The 24387-nt window shown below is 40.8% G+C and overlaps 1 protein-coding gene across 2 annotated transcripts in view; it reads left to right on the forward strand.

Annotated features, from left to right (window-relative positions):
- The window catches only part of kcnh1a (potassium voltage-gated channel, subfamily H (eag-related), member 1a), a 242971-nt gene that overhangs the window by 28756 nt on the left and 189828 nt on the right, over positions 1-24387 (forward strand). For both annotated transcript variants that reach the window (XM_080200569.1, XM_080200568.1), the window contains exons 3-5: positions 6144-6250; positions 12568-12696; positions 17981-18099. In XM_080200569.1, coding sequence (XP_080056695.1) covers positions 6144-6250; positions 12568-12696; positions 17981-18099 — 355 coding nt within the window. The remainder of the gene's footprint in view (positions 1-6143; positions 6251-12567; positions 12697-17980; positions 18100-24387) is intronic.

Raw genomic sequence — 24387 nt, forward strand, 5'->3', positions numbered from 1 at the left:
ATTTGTATCTGGTGGTGGCTGAGAGTGGACGTGGTCTGGTGGTGGCTGAGAGTGGACGTGGGAGCTGCTGGAAATGGCTGAATGGGTTTAAGAGAAGAGGGGAAGTGGTTGAATGGGGGAGGGGTGCCAGCATTGACTGTTGGCATGAGGAAAAGGGGCTCAATGGGGGAAAAAGTTCCAGCTCTGATTGCAGGGGGGGGGGGGGGGGGGGGGCAGAGAGAGGGTGGTGGGAGGATGGTGCTAAATGCTGACTTTGAATTGGGTGGGAACACCCAAGACCTCCATGATGGACTAGGCAGGAGGTTTATTCATCTTCTGATGGGGGCACACTTTAAATATGACACTGCGATCTTAGTGCAGCTGGCTTTGCCGGTGTGTTGAGTCGCTGACCCCCTACATGACAGTATGAAACATACCCAGTTGTCTTTTCGAGACAAAGTGTGGTAAGATCTGGAGAGAAAACCAATACTCTGCCATTTCTTGGTACGATTTTGTCCATTGTGTTTAATCCGAACATTCCATTAATTAGTCGGTTTCAGTATGGAATGTGTGGCAGTGCCTAAATTTAAATGTTTTCTCACATTCCTCTGTTACATGTTCTGCTACTATCAAATAGGTGGGCATATCAGTTACCAATATTCCCTTAAGATTTGGTTGCTGTGTTTGTCTCATTTTCTTTAATGTGTAATTCCTTTAATTTTTTTTAATGTTGCTGTGTATGAGTACACATGTTATTTATCCCAGAACAAGGCCTGAGTGGTACCTTTAAGGCTGCTGTGTGGCTGAAACATCATCAGTGACCCTTTAATCCGTGCCACCACACCCCATTGGAGCATTGTTGGTTCAGTGTTAGAGCTTCTGCCTGCTGCATGGGAGACATGGGGTCAATCCTCATTTGATGCATTAAATCATTTCAGATAACGTCCTGCAAAAGATATTGGCCATGATGAATTCTAAGTGCTACTGCCAAGGGAAAATTTCCCACTGGCATCAGCAACACTGCTGAGATGAGATTCACCCACTATAAAATTTAAAACAAAAATGCTCCCAGTGAAACGTGCTGGGCCAAACGTGCCAGATATGGGAAGTACCCAAATTGGCACTCACTGCAGCAAAGGTTGCGGGGAGAGTGAGTTTTATTGGGGTGGGGCAGGGGTGAAATGCTGGGTATAATCGAGCAGGGGGAGAGGGGATGCTGGGGATGATCGGCAGGGGGTGGGGGTGATCGAAGTGGGGTGGGGGGCACTTAGTTCCTCAAAAAATTCAATTATATTCATTAGACATGACCTATTCTTTACAAATCCACGGTGGCTCTCAAAAAAGCTCGTATTTCTCCAAGTATGCTCAGTTACTTTGGCCTTAATTATAGATTTCAATAAATTCCCCCAGACACAGCTAACAGATCCATATTTTCCTGGTTTCCTTTTTTCAATTTTCACAAAAAATGGAATGTATGATATAACCATGTGTCTCATTTGTATTTGTCTGATTAGTTTAAGAGTGCATCTTCTGGCATTGAGCAGAAGTGAAGTGGGAAAATTGCGTAGCACACATAAGAAATACAGGGTAGCTACAGAGTGCCGATTATCCTACGTGGAAGATTGTTTTTTGTTTTGGGCGATTGGTACTCTTAATTATCTATAGATGTTAGATGAGTAATCAGTAACTCAGCCAATAACTAAGCTTCAAAGCCAAGTTACCAGTTCAAATGAATTGTTTGGAACGTCTGCTCTTTGCAGCAGAAATGCTGAGACACAAATTTGACATACTTTTTGATGTATTTGCAAGTGTGGTCATTTCAGAAGTCAGTAGTGTATATTAATAATCACGCTGTTGTGATCACAGAGAAAATCATTTCTTGCCACCTTTATGCAATAGAGGGAATGGAGGCACAGGCTTTGATCATGCTGGGAATGCTTATTGGAAGTTTTTGAGTGCCAGCATTGACAAAAAGGACAAAAACAAGAGTGAGCGAGTTCCATTGGTCAGAAATGGACAGTGCAATATTCATTGCTGGAGCACCACTGGAAATGAAACTGCGGAGGCTTGGTACTGTTTGGCCTGGGCAGGAAGAGACACTTTCAACTGCTTCCTGTGTGGCTCATGACATTCTATCAGGAAAAAGCTACACATCTGTGGGCATGTCCAACATGTAGCAAAAGGATTGTGAATGCAAGTTAAACTGATGTCAAATAGCCCCACTAACCAGTGGGGCTATTATACTTAATTTGATCCAGGCAGAGAATTAAGAACAAAGAACAGGCCCTTCAGCCCACCAAATCTGTGCTGACACAGATGCCTTTCTAATCTAATATTTTCTTGCCTTTATATGGTACATTTCCCTCTCTTCCCTAGCTATTCATGTATCTACCCAGATGCCTCTTGAACATTGTTATAAAACCTGCTTCCACCATCACCTCCAGCAGTGCATTCCAGGCATTCACCTCCCTTTGTGTGAAAAACTTGCCCTTTACATCTCTTTTAAATTTTCCCCCTCTCATTTTCAACCTTTGTCCTCAACTAATTGATCCTTCGACTCTGAGAAAAAGATTCTGACTATCCACTCAATCCAACTCTGTCATAACCTTGTAACCCTCTATCAGGACCCCATCATCCTCTGACGCTACAATGAAAACAATCCAAGTTTGGTCAACTTCTCTTCATAGTCTATATCTTCCAAACCAGGCAGCATCCTGGTAAACCTCTTCTGCACTCTTTCCAATGTATCAACATCCTTCTGGTAGTGTGGCGACCAGAATTATACACAGAACCCCAAATGCATCCTAAGCAAAGTCTTATACAGCTGCAACATGATTTTCCAATTCCTTTAATCAATGCCCCAACCGATGAAGGCCAGTATGCCATTCGCCTACTTGTCCACCTTGCCCACTTGAGTTGTCAGGGAACTGTTGATCTGCATGCCTAGATCCCACTGTATGCTAATATTTCTAAGGGCTCTACCATTTACCTATACCTTTCTTCTGCAATAGACCTTCCAAATCGCATCACCTCGCATTTGTCTGGGTTAAATTCCATCTGCAATTTTTTGACCCATTTCTCCAATTAATTTATATCCTGCTATATCCTCAGATAATCCTTCTCACTATCTGCTACTCCCCCAATTTTAGTATCATTTGCAAATTTACCAATCAGATCACCTACATTTTCCTCCCAATCATTTATAATATATATATATTACAAACAACAGAGGCCCCAGTACTGATCCTTGTGGAACACCGGTTGTCACAGACCTTCAGTTAGAAAAATCCCTTTCACTGCTACACTCTGCTTTCTATGCCCAAGCCAGTTTTGTATCAATCTTACCAGCTCACCTTGGATCCCATATGACTTCACCTTCTGTATCAGCCTACCATGAGCAACCTTATTGAAGGCTTTACTAGAGTCTATGTATACAACATCCACTGCCTTGCCCTGGTCAAATTTTTCTGTCACTTCCTCACAGAACTCAATCAAGTTTGTGAGACATGACCTCCCTTTCACAAAACCATGCTGCCTGGGCAGTCACCCAAAAAATATCATGTGTGAAGCTGCCAGATGGACCCTGCATGTGATCCTTTTAGACCCAGGAACCGAATTGCAGCTAAGGTAATTTGTAAGAATTCCTGCAATGGCAAAGTGTCTGGGAATACTCTGTAGTGTTTTTGGTGATGTTGTGATAAGGTCTTGCATTTGATGCCATGTCCTCATAGGGATGGAACAGTAGATAATCTTTCAACACAAAGGTTACAAGTATAGCAGCAGCATTGGCAATGTTGTTGAGTATACAGAATGATAGGGAAAGGTTCAGAGACTGTGGAGAGTCCATGTTGGGGCTGGACTCCTCCATGTTCCTTGACAGCGACATGAGGCTCTCTGACAGGCTAGCTAATGACTCCAGCATCTCAGTATGTAAGCTCATCCACACTTTACTGTACACAACCGCATCAATATTCTTAGCTGCCCACTGCCCCCCCACTTCCTGGCCTGGCCTCAGGCCAGATGATTCGTCATATTCTGATCATCACTCCATTCTTCCCTCCAGGCCATGGCAGTGACTATTCCCGAGCTGGTAGCTGTAAGTTTCAGATGAAATGACAGAGTCTCTTCATTAGCGCTGTACTCTCCCTCCTGCTCTCGGGCTACTGTTATTGGGCAGGTGACAATTTTTTGTTGTCTGAAAGCAGAAAATCAGAAGGGGAGGGTTGGGTGAGGGAAGAGAGGTGAGTGAAGGGGGAAGCATGCAGCTTGTGCCATGCCAGAAAGCATTATAGTATCACCCTCAATGTTAATGATGCCAGAAGGCATGAGCTCTATTGCAGCCAGTCTCATGATGCTGAGAGCCAGCTCCTCACCGAGATTCAGGAGATGCAAGCATCCTTGTCCTCCATTGGTTCAGTTCTGCTCCCTCCTGTTGTGTGCCATTTTGTTCTGCGAGAGAGGAACTAGGATGTGTTTTTGATGTTCCTGCCATAGCCAAACAGCTGGAGATATGTGGAGGCTGCATGTTGACCACCTGTGTAAGGGTATTAGATTTCATATGACACTGCTGCCATGTCCTTGAACCCAGACACTGGGAATTAATTCCCTAACTATCTGCTCCCACTCTCTTTCCAGGGTGATCCTTCAGGATCTCCCAATCCCCTGCGGATACATTCTGTCTCTTCTGCCTAGCTGCATCAACACCGCATCAATCACCTTGGAACCCTTTCTGTATCTTGGTGTTGAATTTTCTATTCCTTAAATTATTTTTCAGAATTCTTGCAAATGAACCACTAAAATTAGGATAATCTTCATTTTCTTTGTTCCTTCCCTTATGATTGATTTTTTTGATCAGTATTGATGAATTCCTCATTGCACAGCTGATGGCATGAGTGAACTGAATTAACATTAATATTATTAGTATTATGCTGCCATCAAAATTACAATTTTCATGTATTGGCTTGAAAGGCTGAGCAACTGAAAATGTGATTACTGTTGAAGCATTACAGATTGGGGAGGGGGAGATCGGAACCTACACTCAACGTCCATGTAAGTGCTGGAGGGGGCTCAAGATCCAGAAGTCACAGCTCTCGTTGGCAAAATCACGATCTCGCATCTTCCCTGCCCCTCGCTAATGATGTCATTAGGCTTCTGCTCATAAAGGGCATGAACCCACTTTACATGCATTTCAATAAATTTAATATCATTAACCCATCCCCTCACCAGATATTGACCCTCCGCCATATTGACACTGCGCTGACCTTATGTCATGTGGGTGCGGCTTACAATAGATTCAACTAGATGTGAACCTGTCATGGGGGTCTCCAAGGGATGTAAATGTAGGCACTGTCCTTTGGCACAGTTGGCACTGCCTGGGGGGGGGTGCTGATGGAGATGCAGAAGATGACTAGTGAGGGGGTGGAGGAGGGGACGATGATTGGTGGAAAGAGCTGATGATTGGGAAGAAGGGAGAAAGGGCTGATGATTGGATGAGGGAGACCCCCATTATTGTTTCCTACATGTGATGTTCTGTCTTTAAAGGAATGGTTTCTGTGAATTTTGAAGCAAATTGCTTGCAGTTTGGAATTTTCATTTGGAGGCTGGTGCAATTGTTTCATTAAATACAAGAATGATAGAATAGGGGTCACTATTTTTTATTCTGCTCATCTTTCTGGAAGGAGGTAAGTTCAGTTGGGTATCACTCATCCAGCAATAATCATTCTTTATATATGAGGTTAGACAGCAAGTGTCTGTAGGTTCTTAACCCTGCAGACATCAGGTGTTGAGCCTGACTATGTCCTCATCCAACATGTGCAGGAGTACTTTCCAGTGACCTTTATTCAGCAGCCATTAGGAGAGGAAATCCTGCAGATCTTTTCTTCCTGGATTAGCCACTGCTCAGTGCTGAGTTCCCAAAGCATCTACCAAGAGATAGCAGAATCAGCGCAGAACAGTAGTTCAACTTAGATTTTCCTCTTCTGTGCAACTCATTGTTATGCTGTACAATGGGTTTAGCATTGGCATTGGAGAAGGTTAACTAAAAGTTTTAAATTAAGCTGCAAAATGACAATGTTGAATACAAAATCCAGTTTACAGTGATTTGAAACAAAAAATTAAAATTTTATACCAATAAATGTAATTTTTAATTTGATTTATGTTCACAGTTTCATGTTTGGGGAGTTAACAGACAAAGAAACAATTGAAAAAGTACAACAGACATTTGAAAACTACGAAATAAACTCATTTGAAATCCTAATGTACAAAAAGAACAGTAAGTAAAAACCTTTCGTTCAGAATTTATTTTTGTGACACCAAAAGATTGTTATGTAGATTTAGCTGCAGTGAAGCTGTAGACAATGAGTGAGAGCATGATTTTAAAAATCGCTATTTTTGGTTTTATGTTGAATATTTGTTTCTTTTATTTACATATACTTTGCAAGATGCCTTGCATTATATTTAATTACCAAAGTGTAACAGGACAACATTTAATGATATTTCAGTGGCATAGTTTTAATGAATGAGTAACCAAATAATAACGAAACAATTTTGCACCAATGCAAAGCAATTCCAGATACGTATTAGTGTAAAAGTGAGAATAACTAGGTAACGGTTGCCAATCTGAATATTGAGCATTATGAAGCCAAGTTGGATATTTTGGGATGAGATCCAAATTAAATGGGAAGGAAACTTGGATGGGATATGTAATAGGTGGCTACTCCAGCTCTGTCTTATTTATGCTCCTACCGAAGTTGAATTTTACTCTCTTTATTAGCTTGGGTTTAAGCCTTTTGAGATATTGGGAGGAAATATCGTGTCCAGCCTGTCACGGCAAGCATAGCAGGCGGGACCTGGACCATGCAAAGCTGATCTCGGGCAGGATTTTCTGGCTTTGGGGTGAGTGCGGCCAAAAAATCCTGCCTGTTGAGCCTGCCAACCAAGCTGTCCTAATATTTGAAAATAGCTGCCAAAGGAGCTCATGTTTGTGTGTGAGTCACAGCGTGAAGTAAATTCAATCTTCAGTTTGAACTCTGGGTAGCTGCTGTTTTCAGATCAATTGTGTTAATATTAATGTAGCATTCTGTTGCTCTTATTGCTAGTTGATGTGTGACCTTTCAACATACCATAGTTACTTAGAAAGGATGGGGTTTGTCACAAGAAGACACATGGAGGAATACCAGAATTTTAGGTGGAATATGCAGTAGGAGAATGCCAACAACACAACATTCAAACCCCATCTGGTTGAAGCAGGTTTTGGGCTTGCCCCTATGTCCTATCCATAATAAAAATCACGGCACTTTTCAGTGGCTTGACGAATAATCACCAAGGACCTCCCTTCAGGCAGAGAACTCAAGACCTAGTGGGAGGTTTCCAAATTTTTTTTGTGTTAGAATCCTCAATTTTACGGTTACATTTGTACAGCATTGTCAATTGTCTCACTTGTGATTCCTTTTCTCTCAGTCATCCAGACGCCACAAACATTACACAATGTTTGTGTAATTGTGGTCCTGTTCATGTATGGAAGATCAACTGTGAACATTAAACAATAAATAAAATGTTTATGTTGCAAAAAGTTAAATGAGGATTATTTCAGCAAGGATTTAAAATTAAGTTATATATGTGGTATAGAGCAATCTTAATTCAATTCATACTGTTGGCCAGAATGATTAATAACAGGTTAGTACCAAGATAATTACATTCATAAAGATGATTCAATTTTGTTGGTTTTCCACTTAATTATGATGGAAAACTTGAAGAAAATGTTTCAGCAACCTACCTTTATTTAACAGTAAGTGATTTTAGATTTTCTGACCAAAAAGCAAATGGGTGAATCTTGATACTGAGAATGTCCAACTTGTAGCTATAAACGGATAAATACAGGAACAAGTCCTTTGGCCCTCCAAGCCTGTGCTGATCATGATGCCTTAAATAAAAAAACCCTCTGTTCTTACTTGGTCCATCTCCCTCTCTTTCATCCTTATTCATGTACCCATTCAGATGCTTCTTAAATGTTGCTAATGTCTCTGCTTCCACCAACTCCTCTGGTAGCACGTTCCAGGCACCCATCACTCTCTGCATGAAAAACATCCCCTGCACATCTCCCTTAAGCTTTCTCCCACTCACCTTGAACCTGTGCACCTTTGTATCTGACACTTCCATCCTTGGAAAAAGTTTCTGACCATTCACCATGTCTTTGCCTCTCATTATTTGGTAAGCCTCTTCCCTGATGGTTACCAAGATCCTGATTTAATAAAAGCTATTTGATAGGATGGAGGAATCATTTTCATTTTATTTTCCATCCCACTTGTGCTCAAAAATGTCTGTTCCTCCAGTTCACTTGTAGCGGGCCAGATGTTCAATAGGACATTAATCTGGGTGAGAAAAACCCCTATTTAAAATAGACAAGAGCCTCGTGAATTAATTCTATTCAGGAATAAATAACGTCATTACTAGACTGCCACTGTTTTCTAACCTAAAAGCAAATCACTGTGGTGCTGGAATCTGAAGCAAAAACAGAAAATGCTGGAAAACCTCAGCAGGTCGGACGCATCTGTGAAGAGAGATTAGAGGCAACATTTTGAGTCTGGATGGCCATTTGTCAGAGCCCATGGTCCCTGTGGAATGCTGACAGGGAGAGTGAGGGGAAAATGTGTTCAGTGGTGGAATCATGCTAGATTTGGAAGAAATGGCAGAAGGTGATCCTTTGAATGCGGAGGCTGGTGGGATGAAGAGTGAGGACAAGGGGGACCCAATGCTGGTTCTGTGAAGGAGGGGAGGGGGTGACAGCAGTGGCGTGGGAGATGGGTCGGACACAGTTGAGAGCTCTGTCAATCAGAATGGGTGGGAAATCATGATTAAGAAAGAGCGAAGACATAGCGACAGCGCTATCTTCCAAAGTGGCATCATCAGAACAGATGCGACAGAGGTTAAGGAACTGAGAGAATGTATGTGTCCTCACAGGATATAGGATGTGAAGAGCTGCAGTTATTTGAAGTAGCTATGGGAGTCACTCGGCTTGTAGTGGATACTACTGGACAGTCTATCGCCAGAAATGGAGACAGGGAGATCAAGGAAAGGAAGTGTCAGAGATGGACTGTGTTGAGGTGATAGAGGTGTGGAAATTTGAAGTGTAAATTGATTAATTTTTCTAGATCCAGTCAGGAGCATGAAGCAGCATTGAAATAGTTATCAATTTACTGGTAAAAGAGTTGTGACAGGGGGCCAGAGTGGGGCTAGAACAAGGAATGTTCCACATATCCCATAAAGAAACGGGCATAACTAGGACCCATGTGGGTACCCTTAGCCACATTTTTTTACTTGGAGGAAGTGAGACAAGTTAAAGGAGAAATGTTTCAGTGAGAGAACAAGTTCAGTCAGATGGAAGTGAATGGTGATTGTTCAGGCCTCTGTTTGAGGAAGAAGCAGAGAGCTCTCAGGCCATTTTGGTGAAGAATGGAGGTGTAGAGGGATTGGATGGCCATGGTAAAGAGGAGACAGTTTGGACCAGGGAACTGGAAGTTGCTGATAGTGTTAGCTTTGTGTCCTCTCCACAGATGTTGTCAGACCTGCTGAGATTTTCCAGAATTTCTGTTTTTGTTTCTATTTTCTAACCTCATCGTTTGTTTGACTAACACTACTTCTTACTCCTGCCTACTAAACACAAGCAATACCAGAACTTGCATTTATATGGTATCATGAACATAGAAAATCAGGCAAAATTAACACCAAGAAAATGGAGGTAATAGAGTGAGTGATCACAACATTGTTCGAAGTGGGTGGTTTTAGAGAAGGTGTTAAAGGAGAAGGAGGAAGGAAGATTCAGGAATTTAGCATGGAGATTCCAGAGAATGGTCTTAAATGGCTGATGGCAAAGTCACCTATTGTTGGGGTCCAAGAGCCAAAGTAGGTCTGTGAACAAAGTATGATAAAGGCCATACCATTCGTGTGACTGTTTTGGCAGGGCAGTTGCTGGAAAGTATACCATGGCAAGAGGCATTGGGAGTGGGCTAAGTATCAGAATCTGTGAGCCAAGGAGATGTCACACAGGATGTAAATGCAGTCAATTTCAGAAAGACCATGAATGCTAAGGCACTTCTTCTGTAGGGAAAGCAGACAGCATTGCTTTTTTTGGGTTAGTCCAAGAGTGCAGTGGCATGAGGTGAGTGATCATTCTCTTTCTGCACTAGCTTAGAGGTGTTGACATTCTCAACAGCTGAAATGAAAGAGAGAGATAAGGGAAAGCATAGAGGAGCCATTGAGTGTTGAAAACATCTGCAGTTGAACATGCAGATTTAGTGGGGTGCAGAAGAAGCTGAAAGAGGTAGAGGGAATCAGAGATGAATAAATCTGTGCTTCATCTCCATCAACATTGCCAGTTACCACAGCCTTCATTCAGCCCCTTACTGCGATGGCAAGTGTGTTTCCTCCAGTGGGGGGGCGCGAAAAGGATCTGTAGGTGGATACTACTTCATCCAGGGACAGTATGTTGTTAGGTGTTTTGTGTGACATCTCCTTGTAAGAAATAGGGTGTCTGTTAATGACAGCGCTGTGAGGCATTTGGAAGGTGTGGCTGCCATCTGTGTGAGAGATGTGCATTGTAGCTAAGTGAAGATTATAATAACATTGAGTCTAACAGCATGAATAGAAAGAGGTTTAGGGAAGTGTGGTGCAGTGATTGTAAGGTTTTGGGGAAAATGAAGTCTTGTACATACTATCAGTGTTGTAATTAATGAGGCTTTCAGTGGTGCACTTCTCTGTGAAGAGAAAAGCTCTAAAATCAGATAATTACGTAGTGTTTCAGGTATCGTTGAACACAACAATGTCTTCCTACTGCCTACCAAGAAAATACCTGGAAAGAGGATGTCTCTCTCCTCTCCACTGCCTGCACTAAGACCTTCACTGTAGCATCAGAGAAATGCGTGCTTTCTCACTTTCACCTTGAATTGATGGTTCATCAGCTTCTTTCTGAGTTTTTGCTCAGAATGCCCTTTAAGACCTGCTTGCTGCCTTTAAGTAGAGTAATCATTGCTAATAGCTGCCCTCAATTGATATACAGCCATTGATATAAAGCTGGCTGCATCTCTGGACCATTATAATCAGCAGGCACCCATGGACTTTGTATACTGTTTGCCTGCATGTTAACTGGTTTGGGCAGGGCACACTTTGGCACACCGATTTTGTACTGACTTCTTCTCATTATAGATTAATGGCCAAAAGATTTGTTTTGCACCAAAGATATCACAAACAGAGCAGAGTATAGGCATTATATGCTGGTCTATACCAATTTGAGGTCCAAATCAAAATTGTCATCCGGCCTGATTTGATCTGCTGCGGTTGAATCTGTTCAGTGTATTCCTGCTGCCTGCATGATTCTTCTTACCATCAATAGTGGTTGGTATACATCTGGCTGAAAATATGCCTATGCTTCCTACCTGCCACCTTCAGGGCCTAGCATTGAGACCAGTTAGTGTCCTGGAAATAACCTGTGTGTCTAAAATTGTGCATCAGTAACTTCCAAATTATGCTTCTGTCACCACAACTTTTACTTTCAGTAATTTTATCATGACAGGTTTGCACCTTTAAAGTCCTCTCCAGCATCCACAACACCTAGAATTTACTCTGTACCGGTGGGGTTGATTCTTTAATAGCTGTTGCGATAGCAGGATTTCAAAATATTTTGGTACCATTTAAAGCCTGAATTGATGTTTGATTTCAAACAGGTTATTTTGTTACTTAATATCACTCTCCTGCTTCTTAAAAAGTGTAAGACTAGATTTTAACATATATGTTATATGAACAAAGCATGTGGATAACCTATTTTATGAGAGACAGTAATTCCATAGTAATCGTAATTCAACACAATTTCATAGTATCTATTTTGTAGCATTATTTTTCCTCAACAGATTAATATTGTGTTCCCAGGAAGTTTGTTTGGTTTAAAATAAACTGCTGCAAAATTGAATAAAAACAGAAGATGCAAAAAAAACTCATCCAAAGCAGAAAGGTTATCATTTCACCGGAATCATTCATCAAAACTTGTTTCCTTTTAGTTACTTGACTTGTGTTTCCTATTAATAACTTTACTTTCCTCAAACCTACTTTTGTTTTCTTTGCATTCAAAGTAAATAAGCCTTCTTATACTTTATCAAGCTGGTTTTCTTTTATTCAAAATGAAACCTGTTAATATAGATGAGAACTCAGAGGTTGTGCTTAGGTCTGTATGCCATCTGTGGTAATTAATTTTCTTTGACACAGTTGTTAGCACAATTAAAATAAATTGGTTAATAACTACATCAAGTAGCACAGAGAGGAATTTAACAGGAAAATCAGTCTGCTAAAAAAATGTACATGGAAAAAGTTAAATGTTATGTCCAGGAGTAAAGCATCCTTGTTTGTACCGATATACTTCCATTAAGATACCTTAATTTAAGCGTTTTCTTTAATCTGTTTACATTTTGGATATGGTCTAACTGATGTTATTAGAATTAATTCTTATTAAAGATTGCAGCCATTTCAAATTGTGTAATACCATTTAGCACAAATGAAACATATACTTGACATCTTAAAATAAATGTCATTTTCTTATGAAAGGGACACCAGTGTGGTTCTTTGTGAAAATTGCTCCAATTCGAAATGAACAAGACAAGGTGGTGTTATTTCTTTGCACCTTCAGTGATATCACAGCTTTCAAGCAACCCATTGAAGATGAGTCATCCAAAGGTACTCTTCTGGCCTTTTTCAGTTTAACATCATATCAAAGTGTACTCTGAAAATAAATAAATAAATGAATAACTGCATGTCCCAGCATTTATATTGTTAAGCAAAACAAATGGAGATTGTAGCTATCTATTGTAGTAAGTAAATTAATTTCTTTTAATGTACTCGATGAAAAGCTTTATTTTAATGTACTAGCCTAACATAGCTATAATGGCAGGAAAAAGGAAAATGCTTTCAATTGATAGAAAGTTTAGAAATGGTTGAATTGATATGACATGAAGACATTTGCATCTCCCATATAACCAGCTGAATATTGAGATTACTGTGCAGTAGCCCTAATTTCTTTTTCTTTTGGCCAGTTATCATTAAAATAGATGAAATCTAATGAAATTTGTTTGGGGTGGAATTACATCTTGGATGGTGATGGAAAACAAGCACTAGCAAATCAGCAGCTTGTTTTACAGTCAGCCAAATTAAACTAACAACAGTGAATCTGCAGCCTATTTTACACGAGGCGAGGTAAAATGCTCATTAATGAATCAGCAGCCTGGTTTATGTCTGCAACAGCGAATGGGCAGGCTGGTTTACATTGTTGGGTAAAACGGACATTTGTAAATTGACAGCCTTTTTACACCACACCTGGTAAAGTGAATCAGCAGCCTGATCTACAACATGATGGGCGAGATGGGTTGCTGCTTCATTATCCCTCAATTTTACACTCCTGTCCAAAAGAAACTTTTATCACTATATTTCTGAACTATAGAAAGTCTTGCATTTCTATATAGTACCTCTCATGACCCCCGGACATCCCAAAGCACTTTACAACTAATGAAGTACTTTACTAATCTAACTACTGTATTGTAAAATAAGAAAGGAGACAGCTAATGGTGAATGGCAAGTTCCCACAAACAGAAATGTAACAATGCTCAGATAATCTGTTTTTGTAATGTGGATTGATGGATTGGTCAGGACAATGGGATAACTGTTCTTCTATTCTTCAAAACTGTGTCATAGGATCAACTGACATTAACATATCATCTGATAGACGGCACTTCTGCCAGTGCAGCACTTCTTCAGTACTGCATTGGAGTGTTAGCCTTCATTTTTGTGCTAAATTCTTGGGCCTGGACTATACACTGGGAGTGGATTTTTGCACCCCAGTGTAAATTCTGAGAGGGAGCCTGCCGCCATTTGACCAGGAAGAGTGGACATGAGGAGGCGATACTCTGGGGAGGGCTTCCGATTGGCACAGGGGCTTGGGAAGGAATCACCCCCTCTTACTGCAATGTCTTCACTGACCAGCAGCCTACATGGTTAAACCTGCACTCAAGTATATGTTTGACATAGGCCTCTCCCACAGCCTGGTGGTGGAATGAGGCCCTCAATTGGGCATTAAATGCCCAGTTGAGGACCTCAGTTGGGCAATGGGCAGACATGAGATATATGCACCACCTGTAAAATGTGGGTGGAGTGAGAGTCCGGTGGGCCAGTAGCAGGAGTGCTGCTGATGGCGTGACTGCCTAATTGATGCATCCACCTGCCTGTTTTCCCACCCACAGGTTGCCTGTAAAATTCAGACTTTGGAATGCCATTTGAATCCGCAAACTTCTGAACCAGTAATAAGAGTGCTACCAAATGAACCACAGCTGATACCAATTGCCAGCTACCTGAAAGTAATTTGAATATATATAAATCTTTGTTTATTAAATTAATAATATATCAGATGGAATGTAAAATTACCCCCCGCCCCAGGCTGCTCTGCCTCCAAGAACTGCTGGCGAATCAGAGGGCTGGCAGTCCTCAGTCCCAGCAGCACCATTGTAAGCAGTGGCCACTGCTGGGATTGCAGTCAGTCCTGGACCAGGAGTAGCGATGGAGATTTGGGGAAGCAAGTAAGTAGAGTGGTGATCAGAAGGCCTGAGTGGATAAACAAGCAGAGATGGTGCTTTCTGTTGGGGTTGACCCTGGGTGGGGCACAGGGTACTTGAAACAGGAGGACCCTCCCCTGAGCCTGCTGTCAGCTTGCCAGGGTAACCTATTGGCCTTACTAGATACTCAGTGCAGTGGCAGGAAGGAGCCATTAATTGGCCACTTAAGGGCCTCAGTTGGCCCCAGAGGAGTTGGGTAATGGCAGAGATGTGTAGATGAAGGATATGGAACCATATTGCCATCACACCTGGTTTTACACACCCCAGCAAATCCTGTGCCACCCACCCGCCAGCCCATTCCTGTAGGGTTGAATCATTCCAGCTTTTGGCAAAATTGAATATCTTTCTCCCATGGTAGGTTTACTGCCACGGACATTTAATCAAGTGGGAGGGTGGGCCCCTGCCTTACTGTCTCCACTCTGATTAAGTCCATAGCAAGAAGGTGAGTGGAAAACCTTCCTGCCTCGTTGCCTGAAAAGGCCATTGAGTGGGCATTTTATGACCACATCAGGCACTCATCCCACTGTTGCTGCTATGAATCCAACGTCAGGCAGGGGCTTGCCATGTGGGGAGCATCACAGGCGAAACCATGTGAGGTTGCTTGTGGATTTCTGGGCGTGAGGGGAGGAATCATGGGACTCGGCATTGGGAAAGGGGATTCCTGCTGAGTGCCACTCACTGCCATTGTTGCCGATTCCTCCTCAACACTCCCTCCCCTGTAACTTACCCTCCAGCCATCACTCACCTGTAGCCTCCCCGGTGGCCCTGCTGTTGAGTAGAGCTGCTAATCTCAGATCGTATGGCAGCTTTTGGTGGACAGGCTTCCACCTTTCTTGATCCATTGCTGTTCAGTTCAGAGCCTGTGATGCACTTAAGTGAGAGAGACTTTCCTAAAAGAGATGATGTTGTCTTCTTGTTGCAGCTTCAGCCAGCAAACAAGATCTCTAATGTTTTTATTATTGAATCTAAAATAGTGGGCCAGGTTACATAAACTTGGCCTCTAGTTCCTTGAGATATTTAAAATGACAAGTAATGGGGGGGATATAGAGAGACTATTTCTAGTGGGGGAATCTAGAGCAAGATGGCATTGTCTTAAAAGTAAAGCCATTTCACTAAGCAATAAAATTACAAAACATTTCTTGACACAAATAGAACTCTCTCCATCCAAATACTGTGAATGCTGGGTTAGTTACAATATTCAAGGCAAAGACTGTGAGCAAGAGTCTTAAAGGATATGGGTCAAAAGCAGGTAACCTCCACAATTAGCCATGATCTAATTGAATACTGAAACAAGCTCAACAGCCAACTCCTGCACCTATGTTCTTCATTGCTGGGAGATGCATTTAAAAAATTGTAAAATGCTGCACGTACAATTAAAAACAATTACCAGTGACCATTAACACCTAGGCATATTTGTAAATAATGATTTGCATTTATATGGTGCTTTTGACTGCCACAGAATGTTCCAAACTACAGTCTTTTAATATATGTACACAGCAATCAAAATCTCCAACTGTTGCAGAGCATCAGTCAACACAACAAAATAAATCAAAAGCTATATGCCAATACAATTGAGCATAAGTTAAAGTCATTCATGTTTAAAACATACAGTCCATCAGATCAGTGCATTTAGCAGAATTTGCAATCATTAATTTAAAAACTCTTGGGTGGAGCTGTCCTTTGTTGTAGAATTCCCACTGAAACTCCAGCATATGAAATCCACATGGAATAAAACTATTCTCACTAAAGCCAGGTTTTAACTCTCTGATCTCAATAGAGACCATAACGTTTCTTTTTCCTTTGGAAATACAGAATCCCAGGTATTTATTAAAATAATTAATAATAAAAGAATTAAGCCACAGGGTTCGTAGTTTAAAGCAATAGGATTTTAGTAAACAAACATTAAACAGCTTGAATACTGATAATGACACAGTGTTACCTAGGTCAGTTATGAACACAGTTACTTGCACTCTAAACTGAATTTCTTAACTTAGATTTCCTTCTAAATCCATTTGATTTACCCCTATTGAAACCTAAGCCAGAACTTCTCAGAAATTGGAATATTAATCACTTGATATCTGAAGACTGTTTCAAAGATTCATAAGAAGTCTCACAACACCAAGTTACAGTCCAACAGGTTTATTTGGAATTACGAACTCATGAATCCAAATAAACGTATTCAACTTTAACCAGGTATTGTGAGACTTCTTACTGTGCCCACCCCAGTCCAATGCTGGCATCTCCACATCAAATATTTGTATAAGCGATGCCTTCAACTTACTTTCAGTAAAATTGCCCCTTCAAATTTCGTCTAACCACTTTATTGTTGTAATGTCCCATTATAACACAAGCATTGTTATCATCTTAGGCATGGCTACCTCTGGTCAAAACTTTCCTGGTTTTAATATTTTTCAACTCGGAATCTTATATCTGTGAACTCTTTATTTTTCTCTTCCAGGTTGGGCTATCTCAGCAGTCCAACTCACTGATTGTATAGTCCTTCAGTTAACAAAGTTTTTAATCCCTTTTAACTAGCACACAGAATTTCAACTGAATCTAGCCTGAAACAATTACTCCCTGCATCTAATTCTAAATTAAAAACCAAAGTCAAACTAATTAAAAAAGGGCCACACACAATCTACACCCCTTATAATTAACTTTCAGTTGACACTTGTTTTCTTACTGTTTATCTCCCAGGCAGCCTGGTTGCATCATCAGTTAGTGGAGCAAACATTTTTTTACAAGAAATCAACTTTCAAAAACAAAGTTCTTAAAGGGACCGTCACCCTGACATAAAATATATGGTTTTCTTTTCCAACAGTACATGGGCCATCACAAAATCGTCATAAAAACGGATTATCTGGTCAATATCACATTATTGTTGAGGGAATTGTTTGCAAATTGGTTGTCACATTTCCTCCAATGATGACTGCACTTCAAAACTACATCTTTAGATATAAACTGCTTTGGGATGCCATGAGGTTATGAGAGGCATTCTAGAAATGCAAATCAATATTTCACTATGCAATCCAGTTTCATGTCATCCTATTGAAAAAATAATGGAACAATGCCAGGACACAAATAGTAATTTTCCAATCATTTTTGTCTAATTCCATCATTTATTGTTCTCCATACAATCATTCAAGTAGAACAAGAAAGATGCTTTCTATTTCTGACTTCCAGGAATAATAGGAATAGTTGACTCATTTGTGATAGATACCGCAGATTTGCTCCGATTTTAACCTGGTTGGCAAATACAACTGAATGTATTGATACTTGAATTGTAAAGGAGTGTAACAGTTTCCTTGTATTTTGTTGTGGATGGTACACTGATTCTAAACTGCTTGATGTATTTGCAGGCTGGGGTAAATTTGCCCGTCTGACAAGAGCACTCACAAGCAGCAGAGGTGTTCTACAGCAACTTGCTCCAACCGTGCATAAAGGAGAAAGTGTTCATAAACACTCACGGCTGGCTGAGGTGAGAAGAATACAGCAACATTAAAATGCTTGTAAAATTAGGTCAAAATCAGGGATCTCAGAAATGCAGACATGCATGTATCCATCGCACAATTACAATAAAAAGACAAAGTAGTCATGCAATGTGTTTCATGATGTCCTAGAGCACTGTATATGCAATCTTGAGGCAAACTACTGTTGTAATAGAGAAAACAGGGCATCCAATTTCTACAGTCCAAAGATGTGCAGGTTAGGTGGATTGGCCATGTTAAATTGTGCCTTAGTATCCCAAGATGTGTAGGTCAGGAGGATAGAGCCTGGGTAAGACACTCTGTGGGAGAATCAGTGCAGACCTGATGGGCTGAATGGCTTCCCTCTGCACTACAGGGTTTCTACGATTCTATACGCATCAAGGTCCCACAAATAGCAATGTTGTGTGACCAGATAATTGTTCTTAGTAATGTTGGTTGAGGGATTAATATTGATCAGGAAACTGGAGAGAAGGCAAAAACCTTGTGTAAATATCGCTGACTTTGACGTCATGTTGCGTGGGGAGGGGGAGACACATTAGCTCTGTAATCTGCTGAGATGTTACAGTGGGAGGCATGCTAATTATATGTATTCAAATTGCATTGCAGAAACCGTGTTATATCATGAGTGGGTGCAGGGAACCATCAAGTGGGGAAATCCCGTCGGCATAAAAGCTGTTTTGGAATTCCTCTTCCATTCTCTGCGCCCTCCACCATTCCTGCCTACCGAAAATGGAGGCAGAAAGTCCAATCCTTTCAGTGTCATTTGATTACATGCAAGAATGGGGAAGATTACTGTTATATGTGACAAACAGCATGCAGGGAATCATATAAGAACATAAGAACTAGGAAGAGGAGTAGGCCATCTGGCCCCTCGAGCCTGCACTGTTATTCAGTAAGATCATGGCTGATCTTTTCATGGACTCAGCTCCATTTACCCGCCGCTCACCATAACTCTTAATTCCTTTACTATTCAAATATGTATCTATCCTTGCCTTAAAAACATTTATTGAGGTAGCCTCAACTGCTTCACTGGGCAGGGAATTCCACAGATTTACAACCCTTTGTCTGAAGAAGTTCCTCCTCAACTCAGTCCTAAATCTGCTTCCCCTTATTTTGAGGCTATGCCCCCTAGTTCTAGTTTCATCTGCCAGTGGAAACAACTTCCCTGCTTCTATTTTATCTATTCCCTTCATAATCTTATATGTTTCTATAAGGTCTCCCCTCATTCTTCTGAATTTCAATGAGTATAGCCCCAGTCTACTCAGTCTCTCCTCAGTGCCAGTATATCCTTTCTCAAGTAAGAAGACCAAAACTGTACACAATACTCCAGGTGTGGCCTCACCAGCACCTGATACATGTGCAATATAACCTCACTGTTTTTAAACTCCATCCCTCTAGCAATGAAGGTCAAAATTCCATTTGCCTTCTTAACTACCTGCTGCACCTGCAAACCAATTCCTTGTGATTCTTTTGCAAGGACACCCAGGTCTCTTTGTGCAGCAGCATGCTGCAGTTTTTTTCCATTTAAATAATAGTCCATTTTGCTATTATTCCTACCAAAATGAATGACCTCATATTTACCAACATTGTACTCCATCTGCCAGACCTCGCCCACTCACTTAGACTATCTGTATCCCTTTGCAGACTTTCAGTGTCCTCTGCACACTTTGCTTTGCCACTCATCTTAGTGTCGTCTGTGAATTTTGACACACTACACTTGATCCCCAACTCCAAATCATCTATGAAAGTCATAAACAATTGCGGTCCCAACACCAATCCCTGAGGCACACCACTAGTCACTGATCGCCAACGAGAAAAGCGCCCATTTATCCCCACTCTTCGCTTTCTGTTAGTTAACCAATCCCCTATCCATGCTAATACAATGCATATGGAGAATAAGAGTGTCTAAACTCCAGCCAGTCATTGCCCTGTTAAGTCAATTGTTCACAAGAAATCACAAATGTCCACAGTCATTGTTGGTTGGCAAAAAATGAGCACCAATTGATATCCTATTGGATTTCCCAATTGTTCCAGTTGTTTCAAGTGCATGCCGGTTATTCTGGTTAAAAGCCTGTTAGATACAGGATGGAATTGTGTGGCTCCTCTGGCTGGTGACGCCAACGAGGATATAATTGGATTTCTTCATCCATCTTGAAGAACCCCGCCACAGTGGGGCCGGGACATCTCAAATGCAGTTCCAGTTTTCCTACTGTTCAAATCAGTGCCGTGAGATCTTTTATATAGACTAAAACAGCAGATGGAGTCTCGGTTTAATGTCTCTTTGAAATATGGCACTTCTGTCAGTGCTATCCTCCCTCTGTGCTGTCCTGTGATGTCCATCTAAGAACTTGTACACAATTTTCCTATGGGACTTGACCTTATGACTCGGGGCATGTGTTGCAGCTGAGTCAATACTAAAAGTAATAAGTGCAATCCGGTGAAATGGATATACGGCAATCCTATAAACAGACCTGGAAAGCTAGTCAGCTGTTTATTTGCTCAATGCTTGAAGTATTCATCAAATTATTCAATTTGTTACTTAAATTGTTAAATCTGTGGCCTTGTCAATATTTTTTTCTCTGCCGGTGAAATCTGAAGGCCATTTTTCAGCAGTGAGCTATTGAAATGCAATCATGAGCAAATTGACTTCATTTATTGCATTGTTTGTTTGTTCATGTGTGCAAAAATGGCTGATATATTTGCTGACATAACAATGGTCACTGGTTTTCAGAAGCAAATCATTACACGTGAAGTTCTTTCTATTTTGTACTTAAGACACTCAGGAAATGTTAAATGTTAAAATTGTAAAGCAGATTATGTATTCCTCAATTTTGATATGCTGCAAAATCCTTGTGATCGATACTTAAAATTGAATCAAATTCGCCTTTATTAAATAGCAAATGTCATATAAGATTGGTGCTATCCTAAATGAATCCTGCAAGGAAGACTGGAAGAGAACTGCAATGACAGCCTTCCATCCGCACACAAAGAAACCAAATAATACAAATTTTGTCGGGCATTAATCACAGAACACTTAATACTGCGCGTAATGTACATTTTTCTCAATGCACTATTTAATTGAAAGGAAATAATGTCACAAGAAATAGAAAAAAGGAATTGGTATTTGACATTAGATGTTATTAAATGCTTATCAAGTGCTGTTTGGTCCTTTTGACTAACTGATATGATTCTTCAGTAATGCTTGTAATTGGTTTCCATGGTAAAAATCCTGCTAAGACTTGACAACTGCCATCCTCTTCAAAAGCTGAGTGCTTTGAAGTCTTGGTTGTGATGCTGGGGTTAGCAATTACCAGCTATCTGAACTGAATAAGCACGTACCTTTGTCATCAAGATGAGTTGTTACAATGCAGACTATGCTGCCACTGAAAGGAATTTTTCTCTTTTAAATTTCTAATTTGAAGTGCTCTACTGTCATGAATTATTAAAGACTTAATGCCCCCAGCATCCTTTATATACTTGTATTGTATTAACTTAAAGCATTTGTATCTTCTTAATGAGAAGCAGATGCCCTGGTAGCAGTAGCTACAAGCAGGGTAGGGCAGGGATGAGAATATAGTTAATGTTTGTTTGTCACGTGTTTCTGATATATGTGTCTTTTGATGCTGATAATTTCTCAAAAAGAGTTTAAAAAATGAAATGTTCCCTAAGAAATGTGGCCAGCATCACAGCTGTGGAATCTCAGATATACCGGCCTCTGAAGTTTGCTGTCTTCTGTTTGATGAATTCTGGGCCAAACTATTCAGCTGAGGTTTTTTTTGTGTAGGGGAGAATGGGAGGAGTTGCCGTCAGTGCCAACAAAGCCATTTGAAGACAGGATTGTGGAACAATTTTATTGATTGTTATGGAACAGTTTCTCACCTGAATGCCATCAGCATAGCAAATCATCTGTGGTGGATAAAGATTTTGTTAATAAACATTGACATCTTTATAACCCACGGAGTAGAGTCTACAATAAAAATCCTGTGGAACTGATTGTAAAGATCACCAATCTCTGCATCAGTGAGATGCTTTATGTTGAGAGATAATAAAAGGAAATAAAGAGAATTTACAAAATGTGACTTTTTTTGTTAGCTGTAAAAGCTAAACTTGGGAGCTAAATCTCACTTTTTAGCAAAGGAGAAAGAGGAGTAAATCCCTAATTGTGATCATGAATATGATATGAGATGGCTCTTGCTTAAAGTATATCCATTAGGCAGTTCAGTACAGTATTAGGTACTTATTTGGGCCAGAATTTTCCAGATGTTCAAGTTGGCATCTGCCAGCCTGAACATCCCATTGACAACAGTAGAACCATTAGTGAACAACACGCTACCTCCCATTGTGAGAAACATGCTATGAAGTAGCCAGAAAATCCTCTCACAAGGACTCTTTTTAGTATGTTTTATTCACGTTCAACACACAGTTGGCTTACATAGCTTAGTATGTATTTCCTTATGAACCTAAATGTTTACCTGAGCTTGCATGTAGACTTAAGGCACAATGGCCAGACTAACAGTATGGACAACATGAAACTGTCAGTGTTTACTATCACTACCCCTCTCAAACTGCCAGCAATTTCTGGAGACTGCAGAAATGTGGAAATTCAGAAGTTGCTGTCAGTGATTCTACAGTTCCCTGTAGGGTGCACTGTTGAATGCCCCCAGTCTGCAATCAAATAGAAACCACTAAAACTGATGTCATTAGTTTCAATATAAGAACCTTGAAAAAGTCGCACCTTATTGAATGTTATGTAACTTGGGATTTTGATGATGCACTGTGTTCATAGTGACTGCTTAACAACTTCGTTGTCCCTAGAAAGATTTTATATTTGTGAATGTCAGGTTCTCCCTTATTATTAGAAGCATAGCATTTTTTAAAAAAATCCTCCTAATGCTTTGTGTATGTCCCAATCATTTACTTCATGCTCTAAAGATTTAATCAAAAGGGTAAAGCTATGTGTCTTTGACTTGTTGGTTTGCTGTCTGAGAATATATTACTTCAGTGTGATTATCTGCTTATGGCATCACTGTTGCCAGATACCTTGAGATCCCTTGACTTGGCGCAGATTCAAATTAACCTCAGGAAAGGGGAAATCAACCGGAAGATGTTCTACTCGCCCAATGTTCAGTTAGTTTGTGGCTGTTGGAAGGTGATCTTGCATGTCGGTACTCTATATATCCTGGGAAGTGCTAGATTCAGTCATTCTGTGGCAGTTGCATCTTTCCATTTTCCGTAACCTGAACAGCTGACTCCAGGGAGGTGAGGACTACTGAAAATCTGCTGCTGATGCCAAACTGAATCCTACCAGTGGACCAGAGGAGAGCTACATGGGCAATAAAAGAACAAGCCATTAGGATGCTGAAGATTTGCTTCAGGTACCTGGATAGATCAAGTGTCTCCAGAATGATTGTGGTCTGCTGTGTCCTTCATGACATTGCATTGCAGTGAGGAGTGGAGCTGCAGGAAGAGGCAGGTGCAGAAGCACCAACATCCAAGGAAGAAGAAGAGACAGATTTGGCTATTACCCCTGCAGCTACATTTCTGGATGCCAAAATTCCCCACAACTAACTCACGCAAGCCAACTTTACTTATCTGTGTGCATGAGGCCATCAAACAGTGCTATCAGAAATCCTGTACGCTCCTTCACATTCCCTCAACATATGCATAGCTCATGACAGCCATCACATTCACACATTTTCCACCCCATGAAAGCTAAACATAACTTTCACCTGAAGGTTACCATCCAAATGGGGGCTATAATAAAGAGGACAAGTAGCCAGGAGAATAAAAACTTTTGTTCATCGAAATGAACATCAGCATAAAACCATTAACATTCCTGTAAACACCCAATTGAATCCCCTTGTGCAAATATTAAAGCTTTCTTACCCACTTCCTCTTATTCCTCTACATGGTACAATTCCTGTGGCTTCAGCAGTGTGGAGACAGATTTTTCCTCTCCTGATGTCACATATGAGACACTTGTGATGGACGTTCTATAGATTTTGAAGAATGTGAGGTCATGTCAAAGATTGAACACCTACACCAGCGTGGGATCAGAAACTGTCCCTATTGCCATATGCCCTTTCTCCATCTTCCCCCTCATGGTCCACTTTGACAGCTTTCCTTGCCAAGAGCTGGAGAGCACTTGACAGCAATGGAATGAAGCACTGAGCCACCAAAGTGAGGCTTTGCTCCATCCTGTGTAAAGTGGCAGTCAGAGTGCAGACTATTGGTCAGAGCCAACATTGCATTGGAATTTCCAAGCAAGTGGCCGTTAT

This window comes from Carcharhinus amblyrhynchos, chromosome 12, assembly GCF_965287045.1.
Source record: "Carcharhinus amblyrhynchos chromosome 12, sCarAmb.v2.hapA, whole genome shotgun sequence".
NCBI classification, from domain to species: Eukaryota; Metazoa; Chordata; class Chondrichthyes; order Carcharhiniformes; family Carcharhinidae; genus Carcharhinus; species Carcharhinus amblyrhynchos.